At 51.1% G+C, this 22,028-nt stretch overlaps 1 protein-coding gene across 2 annotated transcripts in view; it reads left to right on the forward strand.

Moving 5' to 3' along the window:
* Window positions 1-22,028, forward strand: part of CACNA1C (calcium voltage-gated channel subunit alpha1 C) — a 475,916-nt gene that overhangs the window by 288,449 nt on the left and 165,439 nt on the right. For both annotated transcript variants that reach the window (XM_057703176.1, XM_057703175.1), the window contains exons 4-5: window positions 62-201; window positions 6,078-6,217. In XM_057703176.1, coding sequence (XP_057559159.1) covers window positions 62-201; window positions 6,078-6,217 — 280 coding nt within the window. The remainder of the gene's footprint in view (window positions 1-61; window positions 202-6,077; window positions 6,218-22,028) is intronic.

The raw sequence follows: 22,028 nt of genomic DNA on the forward strand, positions 1-22,028 counted from the left end.
ATTCAGAACTTTCCAGATCCCCTATCTAATGGCTTTTCTCTCTTATACTTTTGTTTCCTAGGAACGGGTGGAGTATCTCTTTCTCATCATTTTTACTGTGGAAGCATTTTTAAAAGTCATAGCCTACGGACTCCTCTTTCACCCCAACGCTTACCTCCGCAATGGCTGGAACTTACTAGATTTTATCATTGTGGTTGTTGGGTAAGTACCTCCACCCACCGTCACCCAGTGCTGGCCCCTTCCCGTTCGTTCTTATCTCTGCCTCTTTTTTGATTTGGTCACAAGGGCCCTGGGCTTCAGGCAAGACGAGAGGATCTGTTAAAACTCACTTTGGATTCAGACTTTCTCCAGAGGGAGAGGAGCTGTTACCTGGAACAGCCCGGCCGCTGCTTCCACCTGCACCCACGTGCACACGCACACACGCACACACGCACAGGTGAGCCCGAGGGCTTCTGCTGGAGCCCAGGGCCCTCTCTGCAGCCGAGGAGATGCCTCTGCTTTAGGTCTTCTCTTCGGTCTCCAGCCTCACCTGGCCCGACATCTCCTGGACACCTCCCCCGTGGTGCGGCCGAGAGGCTCCGGTTGGGCTGGACGTGAGCCCGCAGCCACGGCGCGGGAGGGGCCGTCTGGCGCACAGGAGCCGGGACGCCCACCCGCATCTCGGAAGGGCCCTCGCTCTGTGGCTGCCTGGGACCCGGAGCCACAGACGCACGTCCCCGGACGCGCTGCTCCACTGTAGACGGCGAGGCAAACTCAGCCTGCGCTCAGAAACAAAGCAGGGTCAGGAAGCTTCAGGAAACCTTGGAAGCGATGATCCCCTTATGGAGGCGTCGGTAACTTCAGGGGAAGAGTCTCTGTGGGATGTCTGTACCAACAGGCCCGCACGCACCTCAGGAGACACAGCTCACCAGGCGCCCCTGACCGGGCTCCCGCCACTCGTCCGTCTGCCAGGGGCAGTGTCCCCGCGCTCCGGGGCTGACCTGCTGCTACTTAGGGCCCACCTGCCATTCACCCCTTCGCCATCCCCACAGCCTCTGGGGTCAGGTCAGCGTGGCATCAGTCTCCTGCCCCAGGGGGCCTGTCCCTGAGCGTGCCCTGCTCAGAGCCTTGTGGGCGCCCGGCCTTTCCTGCAAGAAGTGACAGAGCAAGTCAGGGCCATTTGGGAGCGTGTCCCTGTCTCCGGGTGTCTGGATGGCCGCTCACAAGTGTCTGGAGCTGTTTGGGGGTTTTTGTCACGGTCCTTTTTTGCCCGCCGAGGGTGACACACTTTGCATTAACGTCAGGAGCGCTTAGGAGACGTGAGGGGCACAGAAGTCGCTGGACTCTTTGCCACCTGTGGATGTGAGGGTGAGGATGCCTCTCTACAAGACACTTGCTACTTCTGTTCACACCAGGATGAACAGAGCGACGGACAAATGCCTTGAACTAACTCAGCAAACCATGGCAAAGGTCTTTAAGGTGCTTCTGCCTAATGCATCTAAATCCTTTTAAATTCATTGCCTTCCTCAAGGCCCGAGTCTTCTGGGAACCTTTCACACACTCACAGAAAGAGCCCCAGGAATGAGGTCCGGTGCTTCTGGGGCCGACAGAGAGGAGAGAAGCCTTGCCGAGCGGAGAAGCTACATCTTCTCCCGTCTGTGGGCTGAGTTGGTGTCGGTCTATACGATGCTCTGTCCCAAACGTGGCCTCCCCTCCGCGTGGGGGTGGCAGCAGGAGACATGTGTGGACCTCAGACAAGGGCCCGTTTCCCGCTTGCGTGGACCCTGCTCCTCCCACGATCTAGCGGGTAGACCACTCGTGGGTCAGCCCAGATTCCAGCCACACCTCCCCAGCCCTGGCCATCAGGCTGAGGACGAGAGGGTGGTGTCCAGACACGGCACTCTCCCAAAGGTGCCTCCGTCAACTGTTTACAGCACAGAGGCTAAGATGTCAGCACTGGCTCGGCTTGTGGTCCACCACGACCCTCTGGCTTTTTCCCATTGATCTCACACTCGGCCACATTTGGCACCTGGTTTCTCTTCTCCAGGGTGCTGGTCTTCGGGGCTCTCCATCCATTCTAGACTCGGCCCATCCTTCTAACTCAAAATACGGCCCACCCGCCACAGAGGGTGTGGCCCAACCACCTCTCTTCAGCCATGTCCCCCATCCCGACCCCTTACCTGGACGTGCCTTTGCTTCCTCGTGTCTTCTGGGAAAAATCTGCTCCCCTCGGCCCCTCCTGCACAGCCCCTGCCCTCCTATAAACTAGAGGGGGTCTGCCTTGCCCTGGGGGAGCTGGGCCTGCCGGCCTGAGTGCCAGGCTAAGGGCCCCTCTCCCTTCTCTGCATTGCCATCCAGGAGGCCAGCACCAAGGCATTGCCCTCCCTCCTTGAGCCCCATTCCTTTGGGAAGTGGAGGAGTCTCCTCAGAACAGTGGGGACATAGGGCTGCTGAATGAATGTGGGAGAACCTCAGATCCTCTGTGAGCTACTCCCCACTCCCCTCCGCTGCAGACGGGCTCCCAGGAGCCCTCCCCTTACCCCCACCAGGCACCCGGGAGCCCTCAGCAGATGCACCTGCGCAGACCGTCTACTCCAGCCTCAAGGGCCTTCACTGTGTCTCCATCTCCCTCCCAGTACGGGGCCCTGCCTCTCAACTCATGGGCCCTCTAGAGACCGTTGTCCTCTCTGGCAAGCTCTAATGTCTGACCAAGGAACTGCCAGGCACACCGCCTGGAGGAGGTCCCCCCACAGACATCCACATCTGCTCTGGCCCTTAGACACCCGTGGGCAGAAAGCAGTGGTTCCGCCTCTACGATGTCTGATTGAGGAGGAACACCCCTGACCCGGCGCGCTGAGAACACCTCCGAGACTCATTCCTGAATGTCCTACCCCTTCAGGGGTTAAAGGAGAGGAAGATTGTTCAGTCTCTGTTCCCGTCCCTGAATACCATTTGTGACCATCTTTTACGTCGATAAGCGTGTTCCTTTCTTCCAGGAAATTCTAAGAGCCAAATCTGGTTTGCATTTGGAATGTTGCTCAACAGACTTGCAAACTGGTCTCCATTTCCTAAGCTTCAGTGAACCAGGCGTCCGTGGAAAGACCATTTCTCTGCGGAAAAAGGACCCTGCTCCCCTCACCCTGGCGACCTCTGCCTGGGATGGGAGGCGTCGCCAGCTAACACGTGGAACCGTCGAAGTGCCAAGCTGGGGTGAAGGCATCACAGAACGGGCAGGACTTCAGGCGTGGTCTGGCCGCAGAACCTGCTGTGAAGACACAGCCTTACTCGGGGCCCCTGTGTGGAAAACAGACTGAAGGGAAGCCGCTCATCCCTGACTTCGCTGCCCGAGAAGCCCCCGGGGGTTCCCTGGAGCACGTTTTGCAAATCCCTGTCTCGACCAGCTGCCTCCGCTAGGCCCTGCCTGGGTCTGATCTTCTGCTAAGCCTGGAGCTGCGGCCTCCCGCTTTCCAGCCCCAGCCCCCTGGGGCAGGAGTCATAGGAGCCCCAGCCTGTTCCTCAAGACCAGGCTGCCCAGGCCCAGTTCAGGTCTGGTCCCTGGGTGTCCTCCTTGGCCCCAGGCACACCCCAGCGTACGCTCCGCTGACCATGCGTCGCTGTGGCATCTCTAGGTACAGGGACAGAGATGGTCCACGGGGCCTTTTCTGATACTTTTCTTGGTTCCCATGAGTGGCCCAGGATCCCAGACTCCCGTTTCCATACTTTCTCTGCGTGTTCTAATCTCTCCCGAAACCTTTCCCAGGGGCCCACGTTCCCCACAATCCCTGCCTATTTCTAGTGTCAGCAAACATTTTCTGTAAAAGGCCAAATACGAGTTTTCAGCTTCGCAAGCTTTGTCCTAACTACTCAGTTCTGCTGAGAAAACATCAGTAAATAATGGGGTGTCGCTGGATCCTCGTCAGACTTATTCCAGAACAGGCAGCCTGGTGCTGCCCTAACCCCAGCACTGATCCGGTCCCTCCCTTCTGTCTCCAGCTCTGCCAGGGGTCCCACTGCCCCTTTCCCCTCCAAATGCCCACAGGCCGGGAAAAGGGCCCTGCTTCCTTTTATTCTGCTTTCAGGCCACCATCCCCACCCCAAACCCCTCCAAGTCTGTTGCTTGTGTCCTCAGACCCTCTATCCCCTCCTTCTCTGAGCCGTGGTTCTCCCACACCTTTGAGTCTCTCCTTGGCCGTGGAGAGGTAAGCTCTTGGCCGGCTCCTCCTCTCCATCACCCACTGTCCCATCAGCCTCCCAAGCTTCCTGGTTCTTTGATGTCTTCCAGGGACCCTGACCCTGTCCTGTCTCGGCCGCCCATTCCCAGGGTCAAAGCCAGGATCCCCACCGTGACTAGGTGCCACATCCTCTCCATGATCTCAGAGCAGCTTCCTACTCTCCAAACAATACTACCCACCCTTCCAGCTCTGTCCCTCCAGCCCTGGACTCCAACAGTCCCCTCCTCCTGCCATCTCATCCACCCCTCCTTCCAGCGTGTGGATGCCACGTGGTCATCTCTCACCTGCATCTGCACTCAACTTCCTTACTCCTCTCTTCATTTCCTTGCTCACTTGGAAAAGCACCAACTCTAATCCAATCCCACTGTTACCGAGTCCAAGCTTGCTCTGCTCACCGCACAACAGGCCAATGAATCGAAGATGATGTGTTGAGGCAAGGAATACGACTTTATTCACAAAGCCAGCAAACTGAGAAGATGGCAGACTAATGTCTCCTAAAAAACCATCTTATTGGGGTCTGGATACCAGTTTGTTTTATAGAATCAGAGAGGCAGAGGCTGTGGGGAAGTAAAGTAAAAGGGCAGAATAGAGAGGGAGAGGCTGTGAGGAGGTAAAGTTCAGTCTTGGAAAAGATCTCCCGGGAATAGCCAGCCTTGGTGAGGGGGTGTGTTCATTTCAGCCATTCACGCAGATGGACAGGGCAGATTGTCTGCCTGTGAGCTGAAAAGAGGCACTTTAGCTCAACGTTCAGGCAGAGGGGCAGTGTTCCCTGAGGCAGATGCAGTCAGAGGAGGACTTCCACCCGTTCCCACACCCACATCTGAGCCATGACGCACATCCCTCCTTGGGCAGTGTTGAACCGTCCTGCCTGCTGGGCGTATGTCCCCTTGGCAGGCATCCAGCCCTCCTGCCCACGGTAGGGATGCGACCCTTCCAGCAAGTGTCCCTTCGCTTCTTTACCACCCATTATCTGTCTCTGTTAGATGATTTCATTTAAAAACAAGCAAAATGGTTCCACGCCCTCTGGAGGGAACCACCTTTTTTCTTCTCCTACCTTTTCCAGCAAAATTCCTCAGGACAGGTTGTTTCTACAGGACCCTCCCCTCCAGGCATGGTTGCCACTGAGCACTGACTTGAGATGTGCTGTACGTGTAGAACACACAGCAGGTTTCAAAGATTTAGTGCAAAACAGAGAGGAACAGACATCTCACCAAAAACTATTACAGCTGAAATGATCATATTTTGGTTACGTTGGATTAAATAAAATCTATCATCATAGTTCATCTCACCTGTTCCTTTTTCACTTTTTTGGCATGGCTACTGGAAAATCTAAATTGCACACACGGCCCACATTTGTGGCTTGCACTGTTTCTGTTGGACCTGCTCCTCTCAAATGCTCCTCTGTCCTCTCTTGAACGCGTGTCTGTTATCTTTGTCCCCATCACTTCAACAAAACATGTGTTGCCAGGGTCTCAGAGGCCCTCAGGTTTCTAAGGTCAGTTTCCTGTCCTTGTACCTGAGGCACCGCGTCGATTTCTATGGGACCAATTGTTCGCGCCCAGGTTCAGGTAAAAGCCAGGGGCTTGTCAGGAGGAGTAGGGGTGTGGTTCCTGGGCACACAGGGCCGGAGCCAGGATGCCGTAGGGGCAGAGGTCACTGCAGAGGGACCAGTCCTGGCAGCAGGCCCCACCTGCCCTGAGGAGCTGTCATCTGGTGAGGGTCTCGGACCCTCCTGCACACCCATATCGATCCTGGCTGGAGGCGCCTGCAAACTCCTGCTGCCCCGGCATCCCTCAGGGAAATCAGAGCCCCACCGTCAGGCAAGCAGAAGATCCTAACGCTCCCTCTCTCCTTCTTCTCTTCTAGGCTTTTCAGTGCAATCTTAGAGCAAGCGACCAAAGCCGACGGGGCCAACGCCCTGGGAGGGAAGGGGGCTGGATTCGACGTGAAGGCGCTCAGGGCATTCCGCGTGCTGCGGCCCCTGCGGCTGGTCTCCGGGGTCCCGAGTAAGTAGCCTGGTCTTGTTGGCGGTGTGACCCCCTCACTGTCCGCCGCTCTCCCCCCGCCCTGAATTGCCAAGGAACCTGATTTCATACAAACGGAGGGTGTGTTTTGAATGGGTTCCTTGCTCTAAAGGCCCCAGCTCTACGTGAGTCCATTAAAACCCTCTGCGGCCCCCCGCTCCCGTGATCACCTGGGGAATCCACAGCCGGGGCCCAGCGGAAGGAGGCAGCTGCACAGAGAGCAGCCCTGCGGGGCCATCTGAGCAGCTCCCCCCCCCCCACTCCGCCCCCAGGCCCCAGGGCTGGAAATGTAAATACATTTGCAGAGAAGAGCAGTGAGCTAATCCCCTAGGCTCACAGGGCATGGAAGCCGATGGGATTATCTCTACTGTCTGTATTTTTCCAAAGAACAATCAGAAAAGCATCAGTGGATGTTTCAAAAAGTTCTGTTTTGCCACTTCTGCCAGCCCTCTCCTCCTTTCATGTCACGTGGGGCGGCTCCGGCCTCAGAAGCCCTATTTTTGGACTCCCCGCCTGTCGGAGTGAGAACTGCTTTTCCCTGAGGGTGGAGGGCGCTGGCCTGAGTCGGGCGTGCGAGAGTCTATCCGGAGATGGGCCGGGGCCGGCTCCCCTTCTGCCCCTCCTGCAGAAGCCCCCTATTGCGGAGGTCCCCCAGCCCTGGACGTGGAAGGTCGGGCTCCAGGTGTCCTCTCCAGCAAACCCCAGCCCAGCCTGCTCCCGGGCTGAGTCCATTTTCAGAAAAATCCTTCCACTCCTCCTGTTTGGCTGGTGGTTGCTGAGCTTAATCCTGGACGTGAGCACTGGGACATGTCACCCTCCACTCAGCATGACCAGGTCTGGCTGGAGGCCAGACTAGCCTGGAGACGGGGCTGGGCCAGGAAGGCAGAGGGGGCCTCTGCACCCCCACCTTTACACCTGCACAGCTACCAACCAGGTGACGTTATCCTGCTCAGTGGGTGAAAACTCTTGGTGTAGAACTGTGGGAACACGAGGGACCTTGTATTAACCTGTCCAGGGCTTTCCGTACCCATGCAGGATAGTGGAAAGACCTCCCGGAGTAACTGAATTAACCACAGCAGAGTAGAGAGAATCAAGTCTCCTGACTCAAACCAACTCTCCCTGCGACACTGTACAGAATTCCGTGCATGGATGTCCTGGTGTCTTAGACATTTACATGCATATCCTGCCTCTGCAATTACGCTATAAGTCCCTTGAAGCCGAGAACTGTGCCCTGTGCTGAGAACTGTGCCCTGTGTTGAGAACTGTGCCCTGTGTTGAGAACTGTGCCCTGTGTTGAAAACTGTGCCCTGTGTTGTCGCTGACTCCTGCGCGGTGCTGGCCTGGTCTCTGCTCAGGGCAGGGGAACTCCCTGAGGGGATGAAGGCAGGAGGGGGGGGGCCTGGGCAGTGATGGCCTCTGTTAACTGAGAGTAAGTATAGACTGTGGCCCCACAGCACAGGTAAGCAGATTCCCTCTGCTTGGCCTTAACCACTGGGCACTAGGAATGGAAAGAGTGTACGTGACGGCTAAGACCCAAGGCCAGTTTGCAAAGCCTAAATTATTTGCGTTTTCGTGGTCAATCAGTCATCACTCAATAGGCCAAACTCAAGGAGTGAGAAGGTGGGGTGAGAATGAGCTTGAACAAGACTTTCTTTTTTTTCAATTTTTTTTAAATTGGGGTATAGTTGTTTTACAATGTTGTGTTAGTTTCTACTGTATAGCAAAGTGAAGTTCCCTGTGCTATACGGCAGGTTCTCATTAGTTATCTATTTTATATGTATTAGTGTATATATGTCAATCTCAATCTCCCAATTCATCCCCCCCACCCCCACTTTCCCCTTTTGGTGTCCATATGTTTGTTCTCTACATCTGTGTCTCTATTTCTGCCTTGCTAACCGATTCATCTGTAGCATTTTTCTAGATTCCACATATATGCGTTATGTGTTTGTTTTTCCCTTTCTGACTCACTTCACTCTGTATGACAGTCTCTAGGTCCATCCACGTCTCTACAAATGACCCAATTTCGTTCCTTTTTATGGCTGAGTAACATTCCATCATATATGTATACCATATCTTCTTTATCCATTCATCTGTCGATGGACATTTAGGTTGCTTCCATGACCTGGCTATTGTAAATAGTGCTGCAGTGAACATTGGAGTGCATGTGTCTTTTTGAATTATGGTGTTCTCTGGGTATATGCCCAGTAGTGGGATTGCTGGGTCATATGGTAGTTCTATTTTTAGTTTTTTAAGGAACCTCCATACTGTTCTCCATAGTGGCTGTATCAAGTTACATTCCCACCAACAGTGCAGGAGGGTTGCCTTTGCTCCACTCTCTCTCCAGCATTTATTGTTTTTAGATTTTTTGATGACGGCTATTCTGACTGGTGTGAGGTGATACCTCATTGTGGCTTTGATTTGCATTTCTCTAATGATTAGTGATGTTGAGCATCTTTTCATGTATTTGTTGGCCATCTGTATGTCTTTCTTGGAGAAATGTCTATTTAGGTCTTCTGCCCGTTTTTGGATTGGGTTGTTTTTTTGATATTGAGCTGCATGAGCTGCTTGTGTGTTTTGGAGATTAATCCTTCGTCAGTTGCTTCATTTACAAATATTTTCTCCCATTCTGGGGTTGTCTTTTGTCATGTTTATGGTTTCCTTTGCTGCGCAAAAGCTTTTAAGTTTCATTAGGTCCCATTTGTTTATTTTTGTTTTTATTTCCATTAATCTAGGAGGTGGGTCAAAAAAAGATCTTGCTGTGATTTATGTCCAAGGGTGTTCTTCCTGTGTTTTCCTCTAACAGTTTTATAGTGTCCGGTCTTACATTTAGGTCTTTAATCCATTTTGAGTTTATTTTTGTTTACGGTGTTAGGGAGTGTTCTAATTAGTTTGAACAAGACTTTAAGGGGTTTATTATGACGGTGCAGCCAACGCAGCAGTGATGGGGACTGTGGACTGACCCCACAACTTCGGCCAACCATGCTGCGGCAGACGTGGGGACACTGAGTCCCTGTGTATTAGCCCACAGCGTCAGAGCACTGTGTTGGGCATGGGGACACGTCATGAAAATAAATATGGTCCCTTCTCTTGAGGGGTTTGAAAATCTAGTAAGAGTGCAGCAGTCAGCTTTTGCTGCAGGAACAAACGATCCCAAACTCTCAGTGACTGAGAACCAGAATCACATACCCTTGGCTCGTGTTGTGTGAGGCTGCAGACCCTGCCGGGCTCTGGGCCTCACCAGCTTCCATGGTCACCTGACCCCAGAGCCCAGGTGGAGGGAGCATCCAACGTGCGTGCGGCCCTCACGGCAGAGGGCAGCTCTCACCAGGAGGTGCACGGTCAAACCGCACGTGCATATTTTAGACTTTTGTTCAACCTGGCTTATATCACAGCTGCTCACATGCCCAGCAAGTGGCCAAAACAAGTCACACGGGCACCGTTGTCCCAAAGATGAAAGGACACAGAAGTGTGCTGTCCATGCAGAGACGCGTGGGTGAAGGCTGTGAAAAACGAGTCCATGATCCCAAAGAGATGGTGGGGGGTGTTATTAACAGGACTAGTTACAGTGATGACACTGGTACAGAGATTGCTAATCAGAGGCGCAGGGGAGCTGGATTCCATGGAAGAGCCGGGGCTCCTCCGCAGAGGAAGCTTTGCGGACTGTGTCCTGTCCATGTGCGGCACCGACGGCAGCTCTACATCGTTGGGCCGGGGGTTCTCCCATCACAAGGATGAAGGTGGGACGCTGCACCTCAGATGCAAGGCACTGCTGTCACCCACCGTGAATTCAGGGAGATGCTGTGTCGCTGAAGATGGGGCCTGTGGGTAGCTCTGGCTTCCACAGTCAGCCAGCAGCTGGGTCTTGTTTTCCGTGGGTCACCAGTGAAAAGGGAAAAAAAGCTCTTTTGGGGGCTTAAAGGCAGGGCCAATCCAGCCTTTCTCACTGGAATAGTGTCTGTGCGACCTCTTATGTAGTGACATGTGTAGACCCAGGTGGCCAAGTACCCGGGCTGGTCAGGTTGATCTTGTCAAGGACGATGTCACCAACATCCACCACTGCAGACCTGGACAGAGGCCTCCCTCCTCTGACAGCCTAACCTTCGGTTCTCCTTCCCCATGCATCGCCCCATCTGCCGTCTCCAGCTCCCGTCTCCAGCTCCCGTCTCCTCCTTCTCTCTGGACCTGTCGCAGCCCGGCTTTGTCCCCAACGGCTTTGCCAAAGCATCTCTTGTCAAGACCACTGGGGTTCTCCACGGTGCTGAACCCAGTGGCCCATCTTGGGGGCCTCTTCCCTGACTCTCTGCAGCGTTAGATTCAGCTGGTGGTCCTTTGTCCTTGAGCTGTATCGTCACCAGGCCTCAGGGACACTGTTCTTTCTCAGCTCTGCCCTCGCTCCACTTGCTTTTCCTTGTGAGAGTCGTGGGCTGACTCCCCCTCATCTTCTCTTACCGCTGGGAGTGCCGGCTCTGTCCTTGGGCCTCTTCTCTCTCTGCACTGGTCCCTGTGGTCGCGCCCAGTCTCCTGTATGTCCTCTGATAACGGCGAGCCGGTGCCACCTGCGCAGCCCTCTCTTCTGCCACTGGACCTGTGCTGCCACCTCCATCCCTTCGTGGGATGCTGCCAGGTGCCCTGAGCTCACCCCGTTCCCCCAGAGCCTTTCCTGTTTGGTAAAGGTCAACCTCATCCTTTCAGTTCCTTGGGCCACAAATCTTTGACCTGTTTCTTTCTCCTGCTCTTTGTTTCCAATCCCTCAGCGCATCCTGCAAGCCACTCTCCAGGTACGTCACTTTCACCTGCCACCCCCGCGCTCCTTGCAGTGCCCGCCACCCCTCACCTGGACCATCACCGCCTCTTCCTGGCAAGAGTCGCTGCTTTGACCTTTGCCCTTTGTCACAGTCTGGTCTCAACACAGCAACCAAATGAGCCTCTTAAAATACGTGTCACTGTTCTAACTAGAACTCTCCAGTCTCCCCCAGCTCCATGAGAGACAGAGACCCTCTGCAACCTCACCCCCTTCCTCTACCCCCCTCGGCCCCCTCACCGGCCTCAGCACCTGGGCTGTGCCCTCAACACCCCGAGCCTGCTCACATGGCAGGACTTCCGTCTGGACGCCCTTCACGCAGCTGTCCTCACGGCTGGCCTCTGCCGCCTCGGTGTCCTTGGAAACGTCACCTTCTTGGGGGTCCTGTCTCACTGCCCATGTTCCCCCCCCCCAGCTTTCTTTCCCCCACATCGCTCTCCACCCTCTTCCCCTCGTTTATTTATTTGTCACCCCTCACCTCTTGAGAACATAACCTCCATGAGGACGGTGTGTTTTTTGTTTCGCACGTTGCTGTACCCTCAGCATCTACAATTATCTACAAAAACACCAGGTCAGTCTTTGTGGGGTGATGGGTCCCCTCATGGCTGAGTGTGGGCTCCACGTGATAGGGACGGAGTGCTACCCTGCCCCTAAGTGACACTGGTGCTGAAGACCTTCCGTTCACAGGCTCCTCCTTTAGCATTTTCGAAGGGCTTTTTCTTCTAACTTATTCGATCTTCGTGACAACTGCGTGCTGTGTAGCTGTGTGACGCTTTTGTTTCTGTAACAAATAGGCGCCCTGGGTAGTTTGTGGGACCTGAACACCAAGCCCAAAATGTTACCATTATTTTTTGTGTCTATATGTGTATTAAATGTGCCATTGAAACCTTAGGATCACAGATTGTGGAGGGAGAGAGATGCTTGTGAGGGTACAAGCCCTTAAGTCATTTATTAATTTGTTCAACAAAACCCGCTGAGTACCTGCTTCATATAGGACTTTTCTAGCCATCTCAGCAGATACAGAAATGAGTCAGACACTAAGAGAGTTCTCAGAAAGACTGAAGTGTCGAATAAAATAATGTTCATAGAAATGATGGTGTAGAACAAAAACTGGAGATGTGCAAAAAAAAAGCTCGAGTACGATGTGATGAGTTCTGTGACAAGTGTGCTTTGGGGGACTCCGTACTTTGGGGAAAGGGGATAGAGATCCGGACAGGCTTCTTGGAGGAGGACAGACGTTGAAGGGCAAGTGAGAAGGGGCCTCCAAGAAATGAGGACGAGGAGGGAGGATGACCGTGGCCCTGAAGTTGCACACAGGGAGGCTGAGGATCGGGGGTGGGTCTCACTGTGGGTGCAGAAACCAGCCGACACTGTCAGTGAGACGCTGTGTGACGGAGGCTTGTCCACTTTGCTCCAAGTTTCCCACAGTAAAGGAAGTGAGTCCCCAGCACTTGTGAGGCCCCACTGGCCCTCGCAGAGGTGCTGAGACGCAGGCACGTGGCACCACAGAGAAGCCACAGGGACAGTCCTCACTGCACAGAACATCCCCGTCTGTGCGAGGCCGGCGCCAGGCCCGGCAGCCCACCCACCCCCATCCATGTGTACTGAGCACTTGCTGTGAGCCGGGTGCTGGGGACACAGACCAGCAGGACACCACCCCCATCTGCCGAGGTCCCTGACGCTTGAAAGGCTCCCAAGGATATGAATTTTTATGAGATTAGCTGCTTCTCATGGAACTGTTATTTCTGGAGGCACACAGGGCAGAAATCAGCTTGTTGTCAAGCAGAGTTTGCTTCCTCACCAGGAAGGGAGGGGACCACATGTGGCGAGGGTCAGGCTCTTTCCTCCTATTTTCCTTTGCTTGGATTAGAGCTGTTTCTGGAAAACAATCAGCACCAATCAGTCCACAAATATCTGTTGATTGGATGCTTGGTAGACGGCACGAGGAGAGACTTGAGCTGTGGTGGTTTCAGGCAAGAGCTCTTGAGTCAGACTGTCTGGCTTCTGCCCCTGGCTTCCTCTGTGGCCTGGGGGAAGTTACTTGGCCTCTCAGTGCCTTGGTTTCCTTATCTGTAAAATGGGAATAATAATAGAACCTATTTCATATGTTACTAGAAATCTGAAGTGAGCTAATGCTCACAAAGTGCCTTGCTTGTAGTACGTGCTCAGTTAAATGGTAGCAATTATGTTACATCACATCACGCGACGCACGTGAGGTGAAGCATGTAAAATAGAAATATCTGCCAGATCACTGGCAAGACAGAGCAGATATACTTTAAATATAAAGAATATCCAAGAGTTAAATAGCAAAGCCTACCAGAGGCACATGTGCAGACAATGAAATGGACACAAGGGATGAGTTTCCCAGGCACAGTGGCAGGTTTAGACCTTTCTTACGAAGGAGGAGTATTTGAGCTGAGCCTTGAGGTTGATGCAGAAGAGTTGGAGCTGGAAGTGAAAGGACATTTGGGGTGAAAACCTCATTTTTGGGAGTCACTGAGGCAGGCCAGCCCAGGCCAGCACAAGGTCTGCGTGGATGTGTCCGTCACAGAGGAGGAGGTGGTGGGAACCAGGGTCGACGTGGAGCAGACTGAGGAGGGGGTCCCGGATGCCACACCAATAAGGCAGTTTCCCAAGTAGTTGGTGCTCTGCTCTTTCCTCTGTGATAGAAACATTCCAAAACTGCACTGCAGAGAGACAGCTAAATGCCTGGGAAACCTAAAGAATATCAGAACGGATGGTGCATCTTGAATTCCAGGGGGTTCATCCACCCACCCTGGACACAGCCAGGGGCAGAGCCAGACCAAAGCAGCCCCTTCCTCACCTGCACAGCCCCTGCGGAGGCCGGCCAGGGCATCCTGCTCTCACTCACCTCCTGCTGCAGGACCCTGGCCCTCTTCGTGTTGTTCTTCGTAGAGTGGATTCTTGATTGTAAAATTCCTGCTGTAAAAGTTAACACCTCGCACCAGTGCCCAAGTACCCAGGGGAACGCCCCTCGTCCTGCAAGGCAGTTTCTCCCTAGAATGGGCTCCCCTCCTGGGGCTTAGTGGCTGTGAGATTGGCTGCCCTGATTAGAAAGACTGCCCGTTAATCAGACCCACTGGGGGCAGACTAGAGCTTCTGGAATCAACTTTCCTGAGTGTTCCCACACTTTGATGATTCAGAAATGGTCCTGCCGTCCTGCCTGACATGGGCTCGTTAGGAAGCGGGGCCACAGGGGTTTGCAGTCCTGCTCGAGGACAGTGTCCCATGCCTGGTGGGGGGGAGCTGCAAGGCAGCAGGGCTCTGGCACCAAAGATAGTCCCGGCAGGCAGCTCCTATCCGAGGACACCTTACCATTCCAGACTGGATGAGGGGAAGTCTGTCTGGAGCTGATACTTGCAAATCAAGCAACTCAGGCCTGAAATGTACAGATTTTGGAAACCGAATCCCAGGGAAGATTCCTATTCAGAGCAGAGGCTCGAATCCACTGTTTCCTGCCCATTGGCTGCTTTTCCCGCTGCCCGTGTCACCACCTCCCGGTCCTCCTGGTTCATGTGACTTAACCCAGTCAAGAGCCCACGTGACACAGGCAGGGTGGGTGCACAGCCCACTCAGACTGCAGCCCACATTCACCCCAGACCAGCCTGTGCTACTGGGCACACCGTCCCTGCTCCGCACCTCCATTCGGCCTGTAACCTGGAGGGCCTGAGCTGTGAGGCCCTAAATCTCCTTCCTGCTGCACGATCTCACCCTCCACTGCCAGTACCCACGCAGCGCCTGGCCTTCCTGCCTCCCCCCCCCCGCCCCGCCACCCCCAGCCCTTTCTCCTCTTCTGTCTCCTTGGACTTGGTCCTCTTCCTCCCTCACTTTCTACTTTGCTTTCTCTGCTTTCTCATCCCTTTTGTCCTGGCGGGGGGTCTTAGATGCCATGGAACCTTATCCAAAACGAGGGACACTTACAAGGACAGGGCACGTGCAGAGGGCCGCCCATGGGCCCACCCCTCGCCCCTCGCCCTGCTTCTCACGGGCTGAGGCTGCTCACCCTGTTCAGGAACCTTCCTCCAGCACGTCTCGCACGGAAAGAGGAAGTGATTACACCTCTTTCCTTCCATCGTCTCATGGTGCGATTCCTGATCAGGGTGTCTGAGTGGGAAGGGACTTCAGACATCCGGTCCAACCGAGTGTCCACCAGCAGACGGGGATGCTGCCCGGATCAGCTGAATGGCTTCCTCGAGGTGACACAGCCGCCTGGCACCTGGGACCCTGCGGCGGCTATAAGCTGGACCCCTACTTGGGGGTCTCGGAGCCTGCAGAGCGCCCCCAACACGTGACTCACAGCTGCCCCGAGAGGGAAGGAAGCTGGGGATGTGGGTGCCCCCCCATCTCCCCCCCCACAGCCCACAGAGCCCTCTGGGGGCACCGTGCACAGCCTGGCCTCTTAACATCCCAAACAGGTTGGAATCAGCAGGAAGAGGAATCTGAAGTCAGCGACCCAGGGCCAGCCTGCCCATCAGAAGCAGAGCAGAATTCCCGATGCGGCCCCACACGCCCCACCCAGGCCCCAGCACCCCTCACGTCCATCTAGGCAGCTAGGAATCCACGCTCGCCCCTCCCACGTGGGACTCCCCAGCCGCAGCCCCCTCCTCCCATCTGGCAGCTCCTGCCCCTCCCCCTCCCGGTGCCTCCCAGGGGCCCAGACTCCGAGGTGGGAGGGTGGCATAGTCACAGTCCCGACTCTGCTGCAGACCCCTCTGCTCTGTGCTTTGTCTCAGTTTCTCTACCTATCAAGTGGGATGAATGACAGGTGTTCCATGGGGAAGATTTTTACCTGTAAAGCCCCATGAGCTTCTAACAGCTAAGAGTCTTGTAAACCCATCTCTTGACGAGAGGCTTTCTGGATGGTGATGAGCCGCAGTGGCTGGTCCTAAGAAAAGAAACACAGCAAAGTAAGTTCATTTAAACAGGGAGCATGTTCCAAAAGCTGTAGTCCTGCTGCCGTGGAGTTTGATGGACAAGTAACTGAGTGTCAGTGACAGCATGTGGCTAAACCAGGGAAGACCCCATTGTTTGTGCTCTACCTGCAGCAGCTTAAAAATTGTAGTGAGCAAGAAAACGTCTCCTGTTTACTGAGGTGCACAGACTCCCCCAGCAGGAAAATGTCCCCTTTGGAATTGAGAACAAAACGTAGGCGGGGATAAATGTCAGCATTACCAGCAGCTGAACGCGATCCTGGGCATCTGTGCCAGGCTCTCAGCTCCAGGAGCTTTGTTGGCGGCTTAACCGGCCCAGTGGTCCAGGAAGGCAGGGACGTGAGCCCTAATTTACAGACAGGCAGGTATGGCCCCAAGTGCTTCTCCCAGAGCCATGAAGGGAGATGGGCTCAGGCCACTTTCCAGGGTGAGGACACCCCCTGCAGGACACAGGCCTCTGTTGTTGGAGGAGACACCTTGACAGCAGGTACTCCCCCTGGCTCTCGAGACTGAAGACAGGTGATACTTCAGGTGTTGGTTTATTTATATTTCGATGGTCCCTGACCCCTGGCCACAGGGGCTGATGAGAAATGGTCTTCTCATGGTGAAGTGGGAGGCTCTCTGGGCCTCCAGTGTGAACATCAGGGACCTAAGTCTGGCCAGCTGTGTGACCTACCCTTTAACCTCCGACCCTCAGTTTTGGCTTCTGGGAAACGAGGGGGTTAAACAGTCTCAGCCCTAAAGTTCTTCTGAGCAGTATCATTCTGTGCTTCAGTGACAGAGAGCAGCAGTGAGTTGAGAATTCCTTTGGAATCACTAATTCTAGCCCAGGTCCCAGGCAGGGCATGACCCTCAGCAGCTCCCAGCCCAGCAGCAACTGATCCAGAGGGGACTCTTTCCCAAGCACTGACCTTGTGCCCAGGACCGTGGCCAGTGGTGTAGGTCACACTGGAGACAGAGCTTCTTAAACTCAGAAAGCTCTGTCATTGATTCTCTTTAATGTCCAGCCCTTCCCTGGACATCCCAAACCTGAAATTACAGCCAGCAGTGAGGTGACTGTCACCTAATTTATAATAATGGTCATAATAAAGGCCACTTATGCTTACAAGTGACCCGTGCTTTATAAACGCTGGAAAGAAAAATGAGGGGAGAAGAAATGAAGACACAGCGAGGTCAGTGTCCCATGAAGTGATCGATACGCAGAACATGAGCCCCAGCCACCTGTGACGCTTGGTCCGTGCCCTCTTATGGCTTGTGACAGTGAGTGGCTGAGGACACCGACAGTGAGGTCCCACTCCTTAGGTTCAAATCCCCAGAGCCACCACCTGTTAGCTGTGTGCCTCAGCGTCCCAGTCTATATACAGTGGGGGTTAAAATTGCACTTACCTTGTGGTGGTGTGAGCATTAAATACATAAGTGCTGGCAGGGCATTTAGAATTGTGGTCAACATGTAAGATGCATTCAGCAAATTTTAGCTACTGGTATTTCTGTGGGTCCAACTCCCTGTGTACCAACCTCAGGCTCCAGGTTGGACTGATTAGAGGGAGGGGAACATCCACACTTGATTTTTTAAAGTCCACTTTATTGAAGCATAATTTATATTCAGTAAAATTCACACATTTTAAGTGTACAGTCCAAATGTAAGAGCCTTACAGTAGTATGATTTCATTTACACAACCCTCTACCCTGTGTGAGCCTTACACATCTTCTACTTTTACAAGTATTATAAACCTCATTCTGTATTAATATTTCTTACTTTAAACAGTCAATTGTCTTTTAAGTAAATTATGAGAAAACCTAAAATGTAACCTTTGATACTTGCCCACTTATTTACCATTTCTGGGACTGTTTAATCCTTTCCGTAGATCTGAGTTTCCTTCTGGTGTCATTTCCCATCACCCTTAAGGACATCCCTTGGCATTTCTGTAAAATAGGTCTCTGGTGATGAATTATCTCAGCTTTCATTATCTGAAAATGTCCATCCCATCCTTTTCTGGAAGAATATTTCCTGGACATAGAATTCTTGATTGACAGTTTTTTCTTTCAGAACATTAGAGATGTTATTCCACTTTCTCTTGGCCTCCATCTTCTCCAATGAGAAGTCACCAATATTCTCATCTTGTTCCCTGTATACATGCTTCTTTTTTCTTGGCTGTTTCTAGATTTTCTCTCTATCTTTGATTTTCAGCACTTGACTGTGATGTGCCACTTTGTATGTTTGTCCTGCTTAGAGTTTTCTGAGCTGCTCAGATTCATCCATAAATTGTTTGGGAAGTTTTTGGCCATTATTTCTTCAAATATTTTTTTCCCACCCCAATCTCACTTTTCTCTGTCTGGGACACCAATCACACTTATGTTTGGCCGTTTTCTGTTATCTCATTGGTCCCCAAGGCTTTGTTCAGTTATCTTCAATCTTTTTTCCTCTGTGTCCACAGATTGAATAGTTTCTATTGATTATTTTTCCAGTTCATTACTTTTTCTTCTGCCACCTCCACCTTCACTAAGCCTATTCAATGACGTTTTCATTTCAGTTACTTTTCAGTCATAGAATCTCCATTTGGCTTCTTTTTATAGTTTCCATCTCTCTGTGGAATCCCCCATCTGATCTCTCCTTAAGACCATATACTCCTTTCATTCTTTTAATATATTTTCCTTTAACACTTTAAGCATTCTTTAAGCTATTTTAAAATCCTTGTCTGCTAAGTGCAACATCTGAGCAGTCTGATTTTCAGTCCTCTTTGACTGTTTTTTTTTTTTTTTTTTAGCTTATGTGTCACATTTTCCCATTTCCTTATGCATCTGATGGTTTTGTTCTGAATACTGGGATCATGATTTGTATGTTGTAGAGACCTGGATTTGATTGCCTTCCTAAGAGTGTTGACTCTTCAGCAGGAAGTTCAGTTACTGGCTGCCCCACCATGAACCTGTGGTTCTGCACTTGCTGGTGAAGATCAAGCAAAAAGCTCAAGCCCCTCACCTCATTTCCCTTTCAGATCTTATCAAAGCTCAGTGCTATGTTGTCAGGATGGGTCTAGAGGGCATCTTACTCCAGGGTAAGGTCCTGGCTCCTAAAATGTACCCTTTCTGGTGTCACAGTTGGTTGGCCAGAGTCTTAATGAGATGTTAGCTTGATCCCTTTACTATGGCAGGGCTATGGACACATAGAGACCCCTACACAAACTTCTGAGGCCTCATGTCTACTTAGCTGTCTCCTCTCTGATGTCCCACCCCAGCTTCCCAGATTCTCAGACCAGTGGTCTGTCTGCTCTTCATGGTGCAGTCAGGAAACTGTTTGCAGAGAACCAGGGTGATTATTGTGTTCATCTTTGAGTTTCAATTCTCTCAGGAATTATAGACCTGAGCTACTTTATGTTCACTTTTGGAAAACAGTTGTCTCATATTTTTGTCCAGTTTTTTAATGTTTATGGTGAAAGGGCTCATTTGGTACCAGTTCTTCCTTTTGGAAATGGAAGTAGACTTGATTTTTAAATCACAATATGAATGACTAGTATGTTAGCAGGTGTAAGTTATATGTGTTACATAAGCTATTTCTGATGTAACATTATTTCATATATAACATTATTTCTGATGTAATATAATATAATGCTATATTATATTATACAAGTTATATATTAATTCATTTGTCACACACATTGAGGAATTATTGTGTATAAGGGACAGTAGTATTTGGAGGAAGGAAAGGTACTAGAATCTTTCTTAAGATATTTGGAAAATAACAACCCAGCAAATCTTAGAGCTGGAGTGGGCTTTCTTATCCTAGGTTCTCATTTTAAAGATGTTGAGACCTAGACCCAAGAAGGTAACATGACTGCCAAGGTCACACAGTTATTAGTAGAGGAGAGAAAATAGCCTGGCGTTTTTTTCCCAGTAAATCTGAAATCTCTTTAAAACAAAAACATGAAGCATATGTTTGGAGACTTTTCCCCCTATAGAAAATTTGATCAGTGCCAAGGTCCCTATTGATTCATCTGCGATTTGAGCCAAATGGGAAATCAGTCAGTCTGGTATCCTAGAACATACATAGAAAGGATAACTCATGCCGTAGCATCACCATAAGTTGTCAGCAATAAACAAGCTTGGTTCTTTGTTAAACTCCACCTCAAAGACAGCCAGGAAGAGGAAGCTGTAAGTTGCCTGGTATAATGGCATTTGTTGGGAAAAGAGTTAGAGAGCCATCATCAGGGCTGTCTTAGGGACTCATCCAACCTGATAACTCATACTGAGTATATCTCATTTGCCACCAAAAACTTGGAGACGCTTTTCAATTTTCCTAAAAGCTGCACCTTCTACACGTTTCTGAGAGAAGGCATGAGACTCAGCAGCGACTGTAACCAAACCATGACTCCCTCCTGTTTAATCCTATTACCTATGATTCTGCACACAGCCAGTCACCAGAAACGTCACTCCAGGAAGCTCTATCCAAGGTCTGACACTAAGAGAATTTGACTGGCCGAGATTTCCCAACCCTTTAGAATACGTCCATTTATTTAAAGACCCAGTGACCTGGTTCTGCAGTGAGGGCGGTAGGAAAACCTATAATGAGGGGACTTCCCTAGGGAGTTTCTTCCTTAGAAAGCGCAGGTCACTTTTGCTTTCTGAAATGGCAGGTGGAGTAATTTGGATTAACTGTCCTCCTGAGGACAATTAGAAATTGCTGGGCAAATAGTCTAAATCTTCTCTTTTCTAAAACTTGAAAAAGATGCCAGACAAAAACAAATATGAGTCCTCTCTAGAGAAAGATAACATTATCAAAGTTCTCCAATTATTTTGAAATGCAATTTTGCAAAATAGAGTGTAACCCACAATACAAAATAACTAGGTACACGAAGAGACAAGATAACATGAGTGAAAAGGAGCAGAAACTATAGACAATAGAAATAGACCCTCAGGGGATCTAGATATTGGAATTATCAGACATAGACTTGAAAATAACCATATTTACTATGTTCAAAGAGATGAAAGGCAAGGTGGATAATTTTCCAGAGAACCAAAAGATGTGGAAAAGAACCAAATGTAAATTTTAGAAATGAAGAATACAAAATCAAATATGAAAATGCAGTGTGAATTGGGAGTTCCCTGGTAGCCTGGTGGATAGGATTCCAGGCTTTCACTTCCATGGTTCAATCCCTGCTTGGGAAATGAGAGCCTACAAGCCATGTGGCCAAAAAGAATAAAAGATGCAGTTAATTGATTGAAAGATTTGACACAGGTGAAAACCGAATTATTGAACTGTGGCAAGGTTGGGGGAAATATCAAAACTGAAGAACAGAGAATCGAAAGAATGGAAAATACAGAAAAGAGTGTAAAAGATTAGGGAATAAATGCTGAATTTATGAAATCTTTTCTACATCTATTGATAGACAGGATTTTGTTTACTGATGTGGTGAAGTACATTTTAACTTGTTATTAAAGTATAATACAGTGGTTAACTTGCTGTGGGAGGGGACTCTACCTGGAGGGGCATGAGTGGGGCTTCATAGAGCTGCTGATGTTCTATTTCTTGATCTGAGTGATAGATACGTGGCTCTGTTTTATGATAAATTATATACTGTAACATCTTTCTTTTTACACTTTCCTATATGTATATTTCACAATTTTTTCCAAAAATGTCTAAAACAGATGAAAAAGTATAGACCCAGGGATCTGCGTCATTGGCAGGTCCCAAAAGCAGCCCTTATCCTAGTTTTCCTATAGCAGAAAGAGACAGTTGTCACCTGCAGGGGGGCAGCATATACAGGGTGGCAGATCATGGTCCAGTTGCTTCCCATGGATCAGAGTTGTTGTGAGAGATTTACTTTTGGGAAGGATCGCAAGGCCCCATTTGGGGCCAGAAGAGAAGAGGCCCTGATCAATACCAACATTTGCCATGGCGCAGGGTCAGAGAGTCTGTGGTACATTTGCCGTTTTTGCCAGGACAGTGGCTGAGAGTGGAGAGCTTAGGGTCAAGTTGACGTGGTTTTTAACTCCAGCTCCAGGTGTGTCATCCTGGATAAGTCACTGGTCTTACCCAAATCTCGGC

Source organism: Hippopotamus amphibius, chromosome 12 (assembly GCF_030028045.1).
Source record: "Hippopotamus amphibius kiboko isolate mHipAmp2 chromosome 12, mHipAmp2.hap2, whole genome shotgun sequence".
Classification (NCBI taxonomy): Eukaryota; Metazoa; Chordata; class Mammalia; order Artiodactyla; family Hippopotamidae; genus Hippopotamus; species Hippopotamus amphibius.